This window comes from Neolamprologus multifasciatus, chromosome 12 (assembly GCF_963576455.1).
Source record: "Neolamprologus multifasciatus chromosome 12, fNeoMul1.2, whole genome shotgun sequence".
NCBI lineage: Eukaryota > Metazoa > Chordata > Actinopteri > Cichliformes > Cichlidae > Neolamprologus > Neolamprologus multifasciatus.
This window is the reverse complement of record NC_140450.1, coordinates 9,000,858-9,018,463: the sequence shown is the minus strand read 5'-3', so window position 1 is coordinate 9,018,463 and position 17,606 is coordinate 9,000,858. Positions and strand designations below refer to the sequence as shown.

Below are 17,606 nucleotides of genomic sequence, written 5' to 3'. Positions count from 1 at the left end.
AATGAGCTTCCTCCGAAGGGTGGCTGGCATCTCCCTTAGAGATAGGGTGAGAAGTTCGGCCATCCGGGAGGGGCTCAGAGTAGAGCCACTGCTGCTCCACGTCGAAAGGAGCCAACTGAGGTGGTTTGGGCATCTGACAAGGATGCCCCCTGGGCGCCTCCTGGGTGAGGTGTTCCAGGCATGTCCCACCGGGAGGAGGCCCTGGGGCAGACCCAGGACACGCTGGAGAGATTATATCTCTCGGCTGGCCTGGGAACGCCTTGGTGTTCCCCCGGATGAGCTGGAGGAGGTGGCTGGGGAGAGGGAGGTCTGGGCCTCTTTGCTTAGGCTGCTGCCCCCGCGACCCGGCCCCGGATAAAGCGGATGAAGATGGATGGATGGATGGACATCATTATCATCATCATCAAGCCTGTAGACTCCTGGTGGAGCATAGGGCCGCAACAACACCACGCCAACGGACTCTGTACTGGACCGTTCTCTTCAGCTGGATCCACGTCATTCCGGCGGTCTTTACTTCGCTCTCGACAGATCTTCTCCACGTCTGTCAAATACCGGTACAAAAAGTATAATATTATTTTCCTCTGAATTGTAGAAATAGCATAAATTGGAAATAATCTTATAGTGATCGGCCTTTCCTTATTTTATCTTACATATATACCATTAAAGTATATGTCCCTCATTTATAACGTGCTTTACAAACCTGAACCCTGGATTTTCCCATTTGAATGCAACTAGCCAAACAACGAGGAGCCACTTACTGCTGAAGAGACAGAGTGAAAGTGAACAGTAAATCCTTAACATAAAACTCATTGTTGCAGTGGGAGACAGCACAGATGTGATCAACTTAAACTGAATTTTAGTTTTAGTGACCTTATTTTCCTCTGCGTTATTGATTCTGTCACTAGTTCCGGAACCAACCAACCACACAAGACTTTAACCCCTTAGTTATTAAACCTGGCTTCAGTTTCTGAGAGTAGGGCCCAACGGTGCAGCATTTCATGTCCCCTTTAATCATGACTTCTAATTAGTATAGATCACTTTATGTAGAGTGCAACACGTGGTTACAATCAAGTAACTTATAATAATTTAAATCCATCCATCTATCCATTCATTCACTTCCGCATATCCTTTGCTGGAGTGGAGGGGTGCTGGAGCCAGCTGTCATAGGGCGAGAGGCGGGGTACACACTGGACAAGTCGCCAACAGTGCTAACCACCATGCTGCTCCAAAATATTCATACTTTTGGAGTGGGAGATTGAGTTCGTAAGTAACGTTTACAAGGTGTGTGGCAGGTAGTCACTTGAGTATTGTTTTTAATTTGATTGTGTGTGTTACTGGGAAGTCATATAAGGTGGTTTACTATAAAACTTGGAGCTGAAAATGAGCCTTAAAGTACCTTAAACATATATTAATGACTCATGTTTGTTAATTTCTACTACTGATCTCTAACAATACCCCTGAAATAAAAACAATCAAACCAAAAAAAAAAACAACCCCAAAAATTAGTTACCTATGTTTTCTGTTTATTTTTATTGACCCCCTCAGGATGGCAGCAGAACACCTCTCTGCTGTCAGCCGCTGTCTCTGAGCCCACTGCTCTCGAACTCACTGCCTTACATTATGAGCCCAGCTTACACCCTTCTATAGCAGAGGACTTTTTTAGCCTCTGTCTTGTCAGTGAACCATGAAACTTTCCAAGTGTTCCACTCCAGTGCCTTTCCTGGGATTTCTGCCACTGTTCACATTATCACCCCCAAGTTGGTGTTGCTGCTTTAGGCCTTGGCCTGATGCAGAGACATCACTGACTGAGGGTTCACACAGTCTGCTGCACAGTTGATTGATATTCGCTAATTAAAAGGCAAGCTTTCCCTATTTTTGTTATCTTTTTCTCATTCCTTGACTGTATAATGCCCTGTGTGAAATAGCGCCCTCCTGAATCTCATGTGGTAAATCAGTGGTGAAACACGGCCTAGCACTCCAGGAAGCCTGGCCCAGGCCCAGTTTGCCTCTCTTAATGAATAAAAATGAATTGTTTGACCAGATCAAGCTAAAGTCACACAATCATTTCGATTCACACCATCAATTCATCTTATTCACAGAATAGCTACAATCAGAACAGGAAAAAGGGAATTTTCCACCCACTAAACTAGATTTAAAGAAAGGATTTTTTTGTATGTCTACTCTGCCTTTGCCAATTTTTTGTGTTTTTAGTATATTGTGCTTAAAGAATTTGTCTTCATAATATTCTCATATATATTGTTGGAGCTGTTCACACACAGTGAACACTGAAAGTGAACATTTCAACATGATCTGAACGCATTAGGAACAAAATTACAGCAACTGATCTGATGTCCACAACAAGGGACAGAAGTAATAAATTATAGTTTTGAACAAAAAAAAAGGTACTTCGTGTTTCTTTCAACCACAATAAGTTTCTTTCAACCACTAAATATCTAACCATTTCACTTCTTTTGTCTCAATTATATAATTGGTATGTGCTATTACTGAATAAAAATGAATGAGCTTGTTTCATCTATGAAGATGATGTGCAGTCTGACCAATTTCCTCTGACCTGAATGAGGAGTGCTGATGGAGCATGAGATCAGATCGGATCGATGAGTTTTGATTTCTGCTGTGACATTCAGACAGTGGATGGATGGATGGATCAGAATCAGAATCAGAATCGTGTTTATTGGCCAAGTATATGTGCAGACACATACAAGGAATTTGATTCTGGTAGATGGAGGCTCTCAAGCACAGCAATGTAAATCACACGCACACATAAACACACACACACACACACGTGTCTATATATGCATTACACATACATACACAAAGCTGTGTAAACCAACTATATATAACCAATCTAAACTTATATACATAGAATACAGAAATGAAATGGAATGAATACTACAGAATGGATGGATGATGCTATCATGTCAATATGGACCACAAATATTTCCAGCACCTTGTTGAAAGAATGCCACAAAGAAAGCAGTGGTACAGGCAAACACAGTCCAACCCGGCACTTGCAAACTATACCTAAAGAAGTGGCCAGTGAGTGCGTATCAGTTCCTCAACTGCATAATAACACTCGTGCTAGGTGATAGTCCTGATTACTCATTTGCACTTCATGTGACTGTGTGGCATACAGAATTAGTACCACACTGTGACAGAAACAACTAAACCACAGTCTAATAATGCAGCCCCATTTCATTTTTACAATGTATTGGCTGACCTAGTCAAGACTGTCAGTTAAAGAAGCTATCTTTTAAGCCAAACCGGAAATAAAAAGGCAACTGAATAATAACGTTAAGGCTTAAACAGATTTAAGAATTAAAGATTAAGAAATGCAGAACAAATTGAGATTGATACCAAAACAATGTGAGCATTTCTACTGTGGTGAGGAGAAGAATTACACTATGGGTAACTTTAGAGGTAAACGCCACGCTGTGAGAACTAGAGTGAGGCTGCTTTTAGTGTTTCACTTGGTATAACTGTGAACAATTGAATAGTATTAAATTTATACTCATATTAAGGTAGAACTGTATGAGTCATTTGCAGTAACAAACAGAATTGGTACTTTGTTAGTTGCCCCTCTTTGATATTTCATGAGGGGATTCAGCTCATGTGTCCTTCTCAAATAATACAACAGGACACCTTGCACGTAGCTGCACAGTAGCAGCCTAGTCAGGCTGGGACAGATTTAACATTTTTATCAAAGTATACACGCAAATACAGATACACATTATTTTAACATTTTCTGTTAATATGCAGACCTGAAGGGCACCACAAACTGCAGCACAACATCCAGACACGAACCCCATCTGAGTGAATAATGGATGGAGGCAGCCACCCACAGGCTGCAGAGTGATGTCATGGCTGCGTCACTTGTGCAGATGAGGGAGAAGGGGTGGGGTGGTTATACTGTGCAGTCTGTAGAGACAGTGAGGAACCTGCTCACAGAGAAGACAGAGGGACGATAACCATGTCAGCCTCCTGGAAGCAGCTGCTTTTTCAGATCTGCCTACTTTGCGTCTGCTGCAGACACATCAATACAAGTAAATTAATTTTGGGTTTCATTTTTGCTGTGTTTTGTGGTTGTGTTCAAGCTCTGTTCACCCTTTTCTCTGTTCCACCAAATGGTCCCGTAACCTTGTAAGGGCCAGAACGAAATGTCATAAGATTTTCACATAATTGTGTGCAACATAATTTGGTTTGAAGCATACTGGTAGTGATTGTTTATGATTTTTCACCGTATACATGTGTCTCAAACTGTTTCCCTCAAGACAAATGTTTGTAATCATCATAGGATAAAATGTAAACGGAAAAATCATAACAGTAGGTTACTTAATTATCGTGCTTGCAAAAGATTTTTATATAGATATGATTTTAATTGTTGCCTCATTATGCTTCATTCTGCGATTGTGCATGTGTGTTAGTGTAAGAACTATATAACAGACAAAAAGATAAAACCTTAAAGTTACTGAGTGCTTATTTCATTTTTTTGTCCGAATACATTTTAATCCCAATCTTAAGATATTTATGTATTTATTTAAGAAAACATCTCTTTGAAAAGATGATGAAGAAACAACCATGTTGCCGTTATGTAGAGGACACTTTTCACAGACAGTTACGAGCTGTTTCACACGGCAGCAAAGTAGCAACACTGATATCTGCCTTAAAATCACCTTAAAATATTGGTATTTTTGTTTTAGTGGCAAATATATAGAAAAGGCGGTTTTAAGCACAATTGTGTTTATCTCCTATGAGCAAGTCTTTACATCTGATTTTTTTTAAAAACTATTTAACTATTGGACAGAAATAAACTAGTGATTTTGTTTAATTATACATGCAGCAAAAAAATATCTTAAATACAAAAAGAAACTTCACAATTACTAATATTTGTTACTAAAAACAATTGTCTACTTTTTACTATAAATACTGTTGTACCTTTTGAATTATTTACACACAGTAAAAGACTCTGTGTATATTTATACATTTACTTCTTTTCCTGTCAGACACGTTGGGCTCAACCAAAGCGCCACAGGTTCCCACCACTGCTCTTAAAACAACTGTAAAAAGTGTTGTTCTTAAAGGTAATTTCTGCATGTTGTGTTTCCTTATTACTGCTCATGTAAATATGGCTAAAGAACACATCTTGATAAGTTATTTAATTTGTAAAATAGTGTGCTATGACAAAGATGTAAGGATTTCCATGTTGTTGTGACCACGTGGAGCTGGATTTAAATTAGAGCCTGATTTCGCCTTGAGTGTATGTGTATATGTGTGTGTGTGTGTGTGTGTCCCCACAGGGTTGAAGCCATTTTTCACACTCAAAATGTGGCTTTAGTGTCAGTGTTACAATTAGGCTATGGTTAGGTTCAGGGTAAGGGTCAACGGGATGTCCCCATGAAGATACAAACCAGACGTGTGTGTATGTGTGTGTTTCTAACTGTTCCAAAAAACTCCACACAGGTGAAAATCACACAGAGGAAATTCAGCTGCATGAGCCTGTAAATCTAACGCTAGCCTGTACGTGGACTGGGAATCAGAAGAAACTACCAAACATTAGCGTTTACTGGACAAAAGATGGGATGACGATTCAGGACAGTGAGCGCTCTGTGCAGCTGGAGAATGAGCAGTATACTCTCAAACAAGAGTAAGTACTTCATGTGCATATTTTATCTGACAGCTTTAGAAAATCCACTTTGCAGTTCCCCTCCGAGTGGCTCAAAAACTGTTACAATGTTTTATCAAAAGACCTGAATATATAAAAGGTTTTAAATAGAACTGCAGTGTCAGCTCATGCCTGTCCATGTCAGCTGTAACTATCTTTACATGAAAGTAGGGCAACAGTTTAGTTAAAGTAATCAGACAGTTGGAGGACAGGAGCATTTGATTTATTATGTTAATATCTAAAACCCCTCTTTGACTTTTGCTTTACAGTTTCCATATTGTCAGTGAACAAGACCTTGGAAATTACTCTTGTGTTTTTGGGACTGAAGCACGAATAGATTTTATTTTGGCAGGTAAGGAAATAAACAATGAATCTCTGCAAGACATTTCACAGCTTCATTTGTTTTGCTATCAGCTCCTCAAGTCCCTGCTCAAGCTATATAGTGAATATCAATATATAACACTCGACTGAGGCTGTGCAGTGCTGCTATGTCTTCATAAGCATCATCATCTCAGTCGTTTTCCTCCAGCTCCACAGATCAGTGAGGTGCGAGACAAGCCGATAGTCAGCTATCTGGGGGACTTTGTGGTGATTTATTGTAAAATGGAGGAAACCAAACCAGAGCCCAGAACCTGGACCTGGTATAAAGTCAATGGGACAGAAAAGGTAAGCTGCTCAGAGCCGGTATAGTTGTGTCACTGATCATTTTTAATTGACATTCCTTTAAGTAGGATCTCTTATGTTCATCTCCCATGTTTTTATTCTCAAGCAGCTTTGCATGTTACACATCTTGAATTATCCTTATTTATCTTAATTATCTTATACTAAACAAAGTGTCTATTTTTTAACAGCCCCTCATATTTTGTGAAAGTCAAAGTAAACCTTTTCATTACTGTTCATAGGTGGATGGTTTATCCTTTTATCCATATTCCTCATGTTTGGTCTTTTTCTGCATAAGATCCTATAAATGAGCACGAGCAGGCATTAAAGCACAGTGGTAGGAAACATTAGCGCTTGTACTTATGATAAATTACCTGTATTTATGACACAATACATGCGTTTCCAGAATGTGCTGTAGCAGTGGGGGAAATATGTGCAAGTGTGCATACTTTTTAAAGCTTGTCCTGGTGTATATTATGCATGCTTAATACACATTTTCAGTATCTAGTAGTTATAGCTGTTTGTAATGGGATAACAATTCAGTATTACTGATATTTTAATTGTGCCTGTAATGTGATGCAGTAATGGATAACATCCCAATGGACTGGGGTCTTCTTTTAGCTTGATTTATTTATCAGATTTTTTGTTGTGTGGGTCATTTTATTTTTTTAAGTGGAAAAAATAAAAAGCAAAAACCTACAACGCTCCTGTTGGGAGGCAGGTTGGGTGTCAAATGGGATCATAGCATAGCTTCGTGAATCTTTCCTTTTAATTCTTCTTTTCCCTCATTTGGCTTCAAAGACATTTAAATTTGTTGTTGTTACTGTGTCGTTCAGGAAAATCCAGACGCTGTCCTGTTAATGTATGTTGATATATATGGGAACAGATCCTCGTTGTTGAAGAGCCTCAGCGCTATGAAATCCACAATGAAGGGTGGAAGACGAAGCTGAAGATCAACAACCTGACAGATGAAGACTCTGGCTCCTATTACTGTGGGGCGGTGTACCCCATCGGCACCTCAATGAGCCATGTGGAGCTCAAGGTCAGTAACTGAACCTCCGTACTTTTACTGGGGAGCTGTCAGTAAACAAAAGGAACTCTGTACCTGTACAGCCCCTGAGCAGTTTGTAATTCAGACCCAGGATTTATTATTAGTTTGATAATAAATAAATAATTAGTCTCTTTTTGCATCCTATTTTTTTTTTAAACTCACTGGTTACTGCTTTTGTAAAAATAAAAAAATTATGTTTATTAATCATGGCCTGTCATGATTGGTCTGGTGAACCACTGAGAACTCCACAAGCTTCAAACTACAAAAACTACTCAAACATATAAAGCTTTTAAAACTACTTGGCAGAATAGACACGAGCACGGTCTACTAATCCCATAAGATAAAACATCTGTACTTCTTTCCTGTGGATGTGACTGAAAACAGTAGTAGTAATGATATATAATATTTCCTCTTTCTGTAATGAAGATTATCAGCTTCATTGAGCCCCTGAAACCCTTCTTAACCATCCTGGCTGAAGTTATCGTGCTGGTCACTGCCATTCTGCTCTACGAGAAAATTCATTCCAGGAAGAACACAGAAGAGGGTAGATAAACATCATCCAGCTCTTATTTGTATCACTATCATATACTTTTTGCAACATTTTACAACAAAGCTTATTTTTAACTTGTATTTATCGGTCTCATTCTCAGAAAATCTGCCGAACGGCGACCAAAAGAACGAGCTGTGAGTACAATGAAGCAGTATTTCTTTTAAGATACAGTTTTCATAATCCAAGAATGACTTCTTTTTTTCCTGTCAGGCCTCAGGGAGAAGCTAAGGAGCTGGAGGGTAATACGTCCACGAGGCAAGCGCAAGTTTAAAGACTGCAGCCAGCTTTAAAACTCATTTTTAAAAGTGAACGCTAGCAACATTTATACGGTTATTGTGACATCTGTTATAACTGCATCACTTTGTTTCAACACTCAGAGTGCAACAGCTTCCAGCTAATCAACACTCGAGTTTGCAACACAAGTTTCCTGTTGACTTCCTGTGCAGAAACCCAGACACGCTTTACTTGACACATCACGTCATCTTTGCCCCCTCTGCATTCTCATAACAGAAGTGACTTTCTCTTGTTGGCAACACCGTAAACTTCAAATGACTTTTACCCGTTTTTCTTCTCCGTGGTTCGTAGCAGTGCCTTACACTCTTTGACTAACCTTTCACTGTGCTTCCAATGACTTTTGTCCTTGCAGTAATCTATCTACAGTACTTGAATAACATGTAAATCAAAATATATCTTCACATATTCGTCATATTTGTGCATCTGTTTTGCGTTTACGTGTAGGAGAATAGTCACAGAGTCATAGTTTCTTCCCTGCACCGTATGCAAACAAGCCGATTAAAAACCACACAAACCACCGTTTCAGTGTTGGAATCATTTTAAACTTATTTTCCGAGCACTAAAGAAACAATTCAAAAATGTGTCTGTTAACACGTCAGCAGAGCAGTCAACAGAAAAATAAATCCGTGAAGTTTAGGATGGATTAAGCAACAATAACAAGAGTCAGTTTTGAAAATCTGCCATTTATTATTTTTTCTATAAATACAGTGGATGCTTTTTTGTTCTGAATAACCTTTGCACTTCCTGTTCCCCACGGAGAAAAGCTAAGCTGTCCCACGACACACAATCATGTACACCGTTGTAGCTGTGACCACAGCGAGAGGCGACACACCCTCAGCTGCGACTGTCAGAAACAAATCTGTATCACTGCATTTAGAAAGAAAACTAGAGCGGATCGTTCCTCAGCCTGTGTGAGACATGCTAAGTTTGGCTGGAGTTAATGAATTTACTTAAACGTGTTGAAGCTACTATATTTTTGAACTCTTGTTGTGTGCCGCCAACACGTCTGTCGCAGAAGCAGCTCAGGCTGAGATGACGGGAGTCAGAAATATGTATTCACACAACAGATTCGCCCAAGATGCTACAGATATTTGTTAAATTATTGCTTCTTTCTATGCTTCCCTTAGCTCTCAGTGTATAATAACCAACACACATGCAAATTTCCATTGTGATCTTTCAGGCCTCTGTAATAATCAGGGATGTGTACAGAGTATTTTTTCAGTACTTAATTTCACAGGAATACAGATTCTTCTTTTTTCAAACATTACATTTCATACAAACTGGCAAACTTCACTCCCATCTTGCTCTTTAGAGAACAAAAAACTTAAGTGAAATCTGCCTAAAGATTTCCACCCCTTCCCTTACAATCCAACTATGGCTGATTCATGAAGAATTGAACCAGAAGCTTGACGACGCTGTCGTTCAGTCCCACCACCTCTCCGTCCTGCACGCTCTCGTACAGTCGCAGGCTCTCTGTGCCCCACAGGAGGTTTTTCCTGGGGTTGTTGGCGTCAGTCTCCACAGAGAGAGCAACTGTGTTCAGCTGGTAGCAGAAGAAGGAGAAGAAGTGGCCGTCTGTGATCACGGCCTGGGACACGAAGGGTCTGGTGACATCCTCGTGGTTCCAGAAACCTACAGCGGGGAGAGGGAAGCATCAACACGAGCTACGCCTTCGCTCAGATTTAAAGCCAAATGTAGACACTGCAGTAATCCCATATTCCTGCATCAGCGTTATTCCTGCAGCATCATGAGTAATACCACTGACCAGTCACTTTGTTAGCTCTGCAGCTCTGGAGGAAACAGACTAAACATAGTGGATATGTCATAGATTTGTCAAGACACCCCTTAAGATTACATTTGTTAAACACTTAGTTATTGTTTTTGAAAATTGATTTCAACCTGAAGCATGATCAGACTTTTGGTCAGAAAGCTTTGCTGCAAAAAGGCAAACTTCTCCCCCCAAAAGTCACAAAGCTATGACATCACAGAGCGTGATTGGTCGGCTGCAATGACGATTCTGAACCAGTATTATTATTATGATAGTCGACACATACCCAGAGATTTCAGAGACACTATAGCACTGCCAGGCTAATAAAAAGCAAAACAACGCTCACTGCCACTTCATTAGGTACACTTGGCTACTAAGTGGATGCTTGCCTCTTCATTGCATAGATTTACCGAGGTTCTGGAAACATTTCTCAGATTGGTCAATAGTGACATGACCGCACAACTGCTACTGCAAATTTGTCAGCTGCACATCCATGATGCAAATCTTCCGTTCAAACACATCCAAATGGTGCTCTATTGAAAAGATATCTGGTGACTGTGGAGGCCATTTGAACACTGAAAATTCATTTTCATGTTCAAGAAACCAGTTTGAGATGATTTGAGCTTCGTGATGGGAAGCAGCCAGAAGATGGGTACACTGTGGTCATAACGGGATGGACGCGTCCAGCAATATTCAGGCAGGCTGTGATTTTTAAAGGATGCTCAAATGGTACCAAAAGAAGTGTGCCATTAAAATATTCCCCACATCATTAAACTACCACCACTACCAGGCTCAACCGTTAATGCCGAGTGGGATGGATCCATGCTTTTATGTTGTACTCTGACTCTACCACCTGAATGTCACAGCAGAGTTCAAGACTGATGGATTCTGAGTTACTGTTGCAACTGAAACAGTCTGACCAATCTCCTCCTGCCTCAGCCAGCTGCTCACTGGAATTTTCTTTGTAGATCATCAGTTTCTGAAATACTAAGACCAGGCTGAAGGAAATAGTTAGGCCAGAATCCTTAGTATTAAGAAACGCTAAAGACTTTGGGTTGACTTAAGAATTTCAGAAGTTTCCGGTGTATGAGGAACAACGAACGACACCATGCCACATTCAAAGTCACTTAAACCACATTTCTTCCCCATTTTGATGCTTGGTTTGAACTTTAGCAGCTCTTGACCGCAACTTCATGCCTAAATGCACTGAAATGCTGCCGATAGATGTTGATGGATATTATTGTGTGGCTGGTGAGTGTGTGACCTTTTTAGAAAATGTTTAGAAACCAACTTGAACATAAAGAAAAAGCTTTTCATAATGACATTTGCTCTGTTAACTTTCTGACACGTCTTTAAATCTCTACAGCGAACAAAGTAAATCAACTACATGAAGACATAAATATGGTAAATGGCCTGTATTTGTATAGCGCCTTACTAGTCCCTAAGGACCCCAAAGTGCTTTACACATCGAGTCATCCACCCATTCACACACTGGTGATGGCAAGCTACATTGTAGCCACAGCCACCCTGGGGCGCACTGACAGAGGCGAGGCTGCCGGACACTGGCGCCACCGGGCCCTCTGACCACCACCAGTAGGCAACGGGTGAAGTATCTTGCCCAAGGACACAACGACCAAGACTGTCCGAGCCGGGGTTCGAACCGGCAACCTTCCGATTACAAGGCGAGCTCCCAACTCTTGAGCCACGATCGCCCCTAAATATGTATTGTAATGTTTTATAAACACAGCATCTCAGTTCTGTTGCACCTTTGCTGTGTTAGGAACTCACCTTGGTACATGGCCTGAGCTCCTGTCCAGGCGAAGAGGCTGGCGAGCGCGTTGGCTCTGAGGAAAACCTCCACTTGGTCAGCCTGCTGCTGCCGAACCATCCGGTCTCTGTGGTATCGGTCGGGCACCAGGTGGAACTGAGTGTGACCGTAGCACGCTGGGTCTGGTAGCTTTGCACCTTTAAATGAAACAGAGAGGCTTGTTATAAACAGAAAGTAGAGGGGATTCATAAAGAAAAAAAATGAGCCAAACACTGGGTAACCTCTGTGATAATGAAAACTTCAAATATAAAACCACCTGCAGCTACATTATTATCATACTTTGCTATAGAAGCAGAAAGATTAAAAACAAGCAAGGTTGGGTTTAAAATAATTGTTCTCAAAAAACAAACTATACCTTTTACTAAATACCAGTTAGTTCCACACTGGCGCCCCTGCTGACCATTACGATAAGTAAATAATGAGAAAAATCAACCTGATGACCTGTTAGTGAGACCAGAATTACAATTTGGGAACGAATCAGTTTGCTGCATTAGCCTTTGGGACAGTGGCCAGTTTTGGGGGCTCTGGGTTTAGGCAGTATATATATTTTCTACCTCCTTTGCTCTCTACATGGACTGTTTTACTGAGCTTGCAACTAAAATCTGTTCAAACATGACTGATCAATAGAATCAGATATATTATAATAAAGGGAGACAGGACATTCAAAGAGTCCCGAAATAAGATCTATGGGAGATCTCTGTGGCAGCAAAGATGGTGGCAGGAGTGATAAAAAAAAAATATAGGAAAAAAAAAGAAGAAAAACAGCTTTTCAAAGTCTGATTTTAGGGCAAAGTCAACAAACTTAAAGTAGTTTTGATTAGATTTGAAACACAGTGTCCACAGGGCTTTTTGCTAAAACATAGTGGTGCTGTGGCTGTGTGCCATCAGATTATCAGGATTAAAAAAATGTGATCATGTTTACTAACCAGGAACATGTACTCACTAGACTGAAAAACATGTCTAGAACCACCTAGCACAGCCTGCATGACCCACATCATTGTTTCACCTGTGAAGATGTTGTTGTCGTACTGCCTTCTGAACAGCGGCATCACATTGGGACGAAGCGTGATCTCTGGAACTTCAGCTGCATGGAAGGCTTCCAGTGGCAAAAACTAAAAGTAAATAAGATTTGAAAAAGTAATTTGATCAAATTATCTTGCAAGCCCAACCTGCAAGATAGGGCGTCTCCCCCAAACTCCAAACGTCAGTCTCCCCCAAACTCCCCCTTGTGGTAATAATGTTGAATATATACACAAATAGCTGCAGAACTGAGTGAAGTCCATTGAGTATTTGACAAGATCAGAAAATTGCTATATAACTGCAGAAAAAGCGATGCTTTAAATGTGTGAATCTGGATTAAAACACTGCGATGAGAAGCATTATAATAAAGTAGAATTAAATATATAATGACAACATCAATGAAAAACATTTTAAGTGGTTTGTGTGCTTTTTTCCCCCACTATGCAAGGCCTACAAAAACGCTTACTGTGCATCTATTGCTATTACATGATCACTGTGGTCTGAAAAGGACGCCTACCTGAGGCAACTGTTGGGTTACTCTGATCTGACTGTGTGGGCGGTCGTCGATCTGGAACCTGGTTGGCTCGAGCCGGCGTCTCCGATGTCCCTTTGGGATAATTCTCTGACCCTTCCTCCAATAAAAGTTCACCTGGGGACTGAGATCTAAGAAAACAAATATAGATCAACATTAGAGGACTAGGATTGTTAAGTAGAAAAACATGGCACTCATACTTCATGCTATCTGGAACTCCTTGTCTTTTTGTTTTGAGCAATAAAACTTCTTAATATCTTCGTATTAATTTGGCAATAGTAATAAGATTATTATAATAAAAGCTGGACTTTTGTGATATGATAAGTTTCAGATTTTAATGGGCCACTCTAGTCGAGTTTTGTTTTTTCCCGAAACAACAAATCTACTTGGAACGTTTGTTGCTATATAACTGTGTGTTGTTCACTATGAATGCCTTTATTTTCCTGAAGGTATCCAGACTAACTAACTACAGCGTCTTTAGTTCCACTTCATCATACACACCCAGACTGGACAGCTGCAGTAGTGGGTTGTATTTAGCCAAACTGTAGGTGAGTCCAGACACTAGGCTTCTCAGAAAAGGTCCGACCACCTGCTCTTGGTGTCTGTACATGAAAGGCTTGCGTTTCCTAAATTGCCAGTGCTCTTGCAGGATCACACGGGTCACCAAGGAGCGTATGTCCGCGAACGCATCATCGTCGATTCCTGGAACCGCGGCTGTGGTCTTCTCTAAGCCCGGGGTGAATTTATCGGGCAGGCCCGGGATGTACGCGGTTTTAGTGAAGTGCTGGTACCATCTGTCTGCGTTCCGTGCGAAAGTTTGAGGGTAAACTACAAATTTCTCCCGCTGGATGCGAGTGATGAGGGACAGCTTGTCCTCCACGGAGGAGGTGCATATCTTCTTCACCTGTTCCTCAATCTGTCGCCGCCGCGCAGATTTACTTTTAGCCGTTAGAGAGGGGACTATTGGAGGGTACGCTGGCTCCTTGACCGAAACCTCAGTGTGGACAAGCTTTTGGCTTCTGAAAGGAAACAAGTTTCTGGGGAACAGCAAGGGTAGCCGTGTGCGGGCCGCCATGTTTGCTTAACTTCTTCTTTACTTTTCGTTGACACACAAACTAACAGTCTTTCAGAGCAGCGCCCCCTTGCGGAAAAAAGAGCCAGGCTGAATGCTAACGCCTACATAAAGTAATATAAGTCAAAACTTAGACCGGTATTAAAGAACATTACATTTTATTTTATTTACTTGTGGCAGTGGTCTTGTAATTTAATAAAATGGTCGGGTAATTTAATAAAGCTTAGCTTGTATTAGCATTATGTTTAGCGCCAGAGAACGTTGAGGCTCTTGAATGAAGCCCTGTCGCGTAAGCGATGGTGCCTTTATGTTCACTCGGAAATTTCGGAATTTGTAGTTGAACGCGCTAAAAACATGGGTACAAATCTAAAACGTTCGCTAAACTTTGAAACCAAAATCATTCAAAACTATAGCGAAAACGTCATACTCGTGTTACACTGTGTATTTTCTATGTAGCTTATTGTAAACGGTGGCAGACGCTAGTAGAGATTTGATGCAACAAGAGCAATCCAAACGGTAGGGGAGTACCCGAAGGCTACGTCAAAGTTGGACTTTTAGGACGGTGCAACGGCTCTGGTTAGGTGCAGTGTTTTTTTGTCAATAAACAGGCTGTTCGGCCTTTAAAAATATATAGACACAAAATTATTTGCACCAAAACTGCAAAAGCCAGCTATGTACTGTCGTCAGATTTTGCGGACACCATTGTTCGGGACGAGAGCGGCTAAGCTCAGCCGTTTTCCCCATGTTTGTCGATGCGAGGTATCTGCTATCAAAATAAACCGTCCTGTTGTCATTCTTGTCAACATATTCCTTTCGTTAGCTGCTGCACAGCATGTTGACAATACCTGTCCTACTGGTGGTGGCTGTGGTGAACCTGCAGTGCCCCACCACCACCAAGAGGTTTGGTTTCATTGCGACACGTACTTAAAGCAGCTTTTTGATTTTCCCATGTGTGATGCATGTCTGTCGTTCACCCCAGAGACACCTGTGCACCAAAAGTGACGAGGTGAGGCTGGCAGAGGAGGCCAGCAAGAAGTACGGCTCCCCAGCTCCAACCATCTTCTCCAAAGTGATCGACAAAAGCATCCCTGCAGATATCATTTATGAGGATGAAAAGGTAAGCACAGTCTGAGCTCATAAATAAACATTTTGTGGTTACATTTCTGCAGTTCAGTCCTTCATATATAAGATTTTTTTTCTGTTTTTATCAGTGTTTGGCATTCAGGGATATCAGTCCACAGGCGCCTGTTCACTTCCTGGTTATTCCAAGGATTCCTATTCCCAGAATAAGTGTGGCCAAAGATGATGATGCTGAGGTAAATTGGTGTTTTCTTGTCTAGACTCTCAGATCATGTCACGAGCAGTGAGATTGTGCAGCACATGCTCTCTTTTTATAAGTCTATGTTTTACTATTTGACATGTCTGTAAGATTAATTTCCAGAGCATTTAGGAACCAGCTCACCCCAAACTGTTGTCACAACACTGGAAGAAATCTATAGGTGAAGCACTAAAGGCGCTACCTTTCCCTCATTTGAAACCAGAACTACCCAGAGTGTAGCCTTAAACCAGGGTCTTGGACCAAAGAGCAGGTTAAATATGCCCAGATGTTCTTTTGTTTTCTGGCTTTCCTAATGTAACAACCAGTATGAGTGTTTTTGCATTGAATGGGCAGTGTTGACATCAAATAACCAGCAACAAATGTGGGCTGGTCTGCAGCCTCATATTTCCCTCAAGGGAAGCAACCTATAATCCTAAATAGATATCAGGTAAATAAAATAATATAGCAGGGAAGTTGTAAAGGAGTCCAGCCGTCCAGATTAAAATTCAAACACAGATTAGATAGATATACAGAAAGATATTACTGTTGTTATCTAGATTCCCTTGTTTAACAGTCTAAGAATAAATAAGAAATCTAAAAACAGAAGGCGTATACTACTTCTACATCAGATAAAAAAATCAACAAGCACAAATATGTGTTCCGTTTTAGGATTTGATAGTAACACTTATAGAGCAATAACATTGTTGTAAAACTGGAAAAAGAAAACAAATCAACAAATAGTTTCTTGTATGAGTCTGTTGTTATTATTGGTGCAAAAGACAAAGACTTCAGACGATATTTAAAAAACTTTAAAACCTCCTACTGTATGTGCACAGACGTCTGAGGAATCCCTCACGAAAGGTGACGCTATTTCCTGGAGATCTGAGTGGTCAGTAGGCGTTGATTTAATACCTGATGATTACTGATCTGGAACGTAACTTGCTCTAGTCCAGGTTACTATCACAGCAAGTTACCATGTTAGAAGTAGTTCAGAAATCCCAGGATCAGTCCCGAAGTTAGCTGGATGAGCCTGCTGTAGGTCTCACATCCAGTTTGGTCTCCTCTGTAACCGGACACACTAATTATTAATCTTTAAGAAGTCATAACTGCTTCATTTACAGCTCCCTGTCGACTGGAAATAATCTCTTCAGCTCTCCTTTCCTCCACTTTCAGCTCTTAGGACATTTATTGGTTGTTGCCAAAAATGTGGCAAAGCAAGAATCTCTGACTGAAGGGTACAGAGTGGGTAAGTTAGACCATTTTACCTTAATGATTCTCCAGACATTAATGTGACTGTACAGACTGTTTGTTTACATCCACACTGAATTCCCAGTGATCAACGACGGGAAGCACGGTGCTCAGTCCGTCTACCACCTTCACATCCACGTCCTGGGAGGAAGACAGATGAAATGGCCACCAGGATAAGGGCTTCACATTTACTGTGGTGTCTCAGTTTAATCCAGTAATAATGGCATAATACCTGTTTATACACAAAGCTGATGTCAATGTAAATATGTTGAAAAAAAATGTGTGAAAAGGAAAAGTCAGAAGTTGATGTTTGATATGGCTGCAAATAAAGACACATTCTGTTATGGAACAATAAAGCTCAAGTTAGTTCTTTAATCTCTAATCAAGTCAGGATACTGTTACCATGGTAGCAGCTCACATTTAAGAGCAAAGATTCAAAACAACGAGGTCAGATATGTGCGAGTAATCCCTCTCAGAGGAAAAGTTCATGCTTCACTCTGCCCAGAAACACTCAGCTTCAGGCAGTTTATTCCTTCACCCACCTGCTCTTCAAACCTTCTCAACAGCTCATTTCAGACAGCAAAT

At 40.8% G+C, this 17,606-nt stretch overlaps 3 protein-coding genes across 4 annotated transcripts; 2 read left to right on the top strand and 1 right to left on the bottom strand.

The window, feature by feature from the left end:
* The first annotated feature begins 3,952 nt into the window (after positions 1-3,952).
* Positions 3,953-8,754, top strand: emb (embigin). Its single transcript, XM_085180082.1, has 9 exons — positions 3,953-4,061; positions 5,022-5,099; positions 5,479-5,662; positions 5,950-6,032; positions 6,210-6,346; positions 7,227-7,382; positions 7,818-7,935; positions 8,042-8,075; positions 8,152-8,754. Exons 1-9 carry the CDS (start codon positions 3,989-3,991, stop codon positions 8,210-8,212), a joined length of 924 nt encoding a protein of 307 aa, XP_085036208.1. The 5' UTR covers positions 3,953-3,988; the 3' UTR covers positions 8,213-8,754.
* Positions 8,755-8,898: 144 nt separating this feature from the next.
* mrps30 (mitochondrial ribosomal protein S30) lies at positions 8,899-14,494 on the bottom strand. The gene is made up of 5 exons (XM_085180080.1): positions 13,885-14,494; positions 13,369-13,514; positions 12,838-12,943; positions 11,792-11,968; positions 8,899-9,867 (listed from the first exon to the last, which is right to left on the bottom strand). The coding sequence occupies exons 1-5, from the start codon at positions 14,456-14,458 to the stop codon at positions 9,608-9,610; spliced, it is 1,263 nt and encodes a 420-aa protein (XP_085036206.1). The 5' UTR covers positions 14,459-14,494; the 3' UTR covers positions 8,899-9,607.
* A 307-nt stretch (positions 14,495-14,801) lies between these two features.
* On the top strand, positions 14,802-17,377 carry hint2 (histidine triad nucleotide binding protein 2). Of its 2 annotated transcripts, none has more exons than XM_085180086.1 (5): positions 14,802-15,355; positions 15,435-15,572; positions 15,667-15,771; positions 16,947-17,019; positions 17,107-17,377. In XM_085180086.1, exons 1-5 carry the CDS (start codon positions 15,128-15,130, stop codon positions 17,196-17,198), a joined length of 636 nt encoding a protein of 211 aa, XP_085036212.1. In that variant the 5' UTR covers positions 14,802-15,127; the 3' UTR covers positions 17,199-17,377. The 2 variants fall into 2 exon arrangements, with proteins under 2 accessions (XP_085036212.1, XP_085036213.1); XM_085180087.1 differs by having other exon boundaries at positions 14,815-15,214.
* The last annotated feature ends 229 nt before the right edge of the window (positions 17,378-17,606 follow it).

What these genes read in the sequence shown, in the direction of transcription:
- emb (XM_085180082.1), top strand. Translation starts at nt 3,989, where the DNA reads ATGTCAGCCTCCTGGAAGCAGCTGCTTTTTCAGATCTGCCTACTTTGC. An exon ending in AAAAAGTGTTGTTCTTAAAG is followed by an intron (nt 5,100 to 5,478) that starts GTAATTTCTGCA and finishes AACTCCACACAG; the next exon opens with GTGAAAATCACACAGAGGAA. An exon ending in CAGGAAGAACACAGAAGAGG is followed by an intron (nt 7,936 to 8,041) that starts GTAGATAAACAT and finishes TCTCATTCTCAG; the next exon opens with AAAATCTGCCGAACGGCGAC.
- mrps30 (XM_085180080.1), bottom strand. Translation starts at nt 14,458, where the DNA reads ATGGCGGCCCGCACACGGCTACCCTTGCTGTTCCCCAGAAACTTGTTT. An exon ending in TAACCCAACAGTTGCCTCAG is followed by an intron (nt 12,944 to 13,368) that starts GTAGGCGTCCTT and finishes ATTTACTTTTAG; the next exon opens with TTTTTGCCACTGGAAGCCTT. An exon ending in CGACAACAACATCTTCACAG is followed by an intron (nt 11,969 to 12,837) that starts GTGAAACAATGA and finishes TTTCATTTAAAG; the next exon opens with GTGCAAAGCTACCAGACCCA.
- hint2 (XM_085180086.1), top strand. Translation starts at nt 15,128, where the DNA reads ATGTACTGTCGTCAGATTTTGCGGACACCATTGTTCGGGACGAGAGCG. An exon ending in TCATTTATGAGGATGAAAAG is followed by an intron (nt 15,573 to 15,666) that starts GTAAGCACAGTC and finishes TGTTTTTATCAG; the next exon opens with TGTTTGGCATTCAGGGATAT. An exon ending in CCAAAGATGATGATGCTGAG is followed by an intron (nt 15,772 to 16,946) that starts GTAAATTGGTGT and finishes CTCCACTTTCAG; the next exon opens with CTCTTAGGACATTTATTGGT.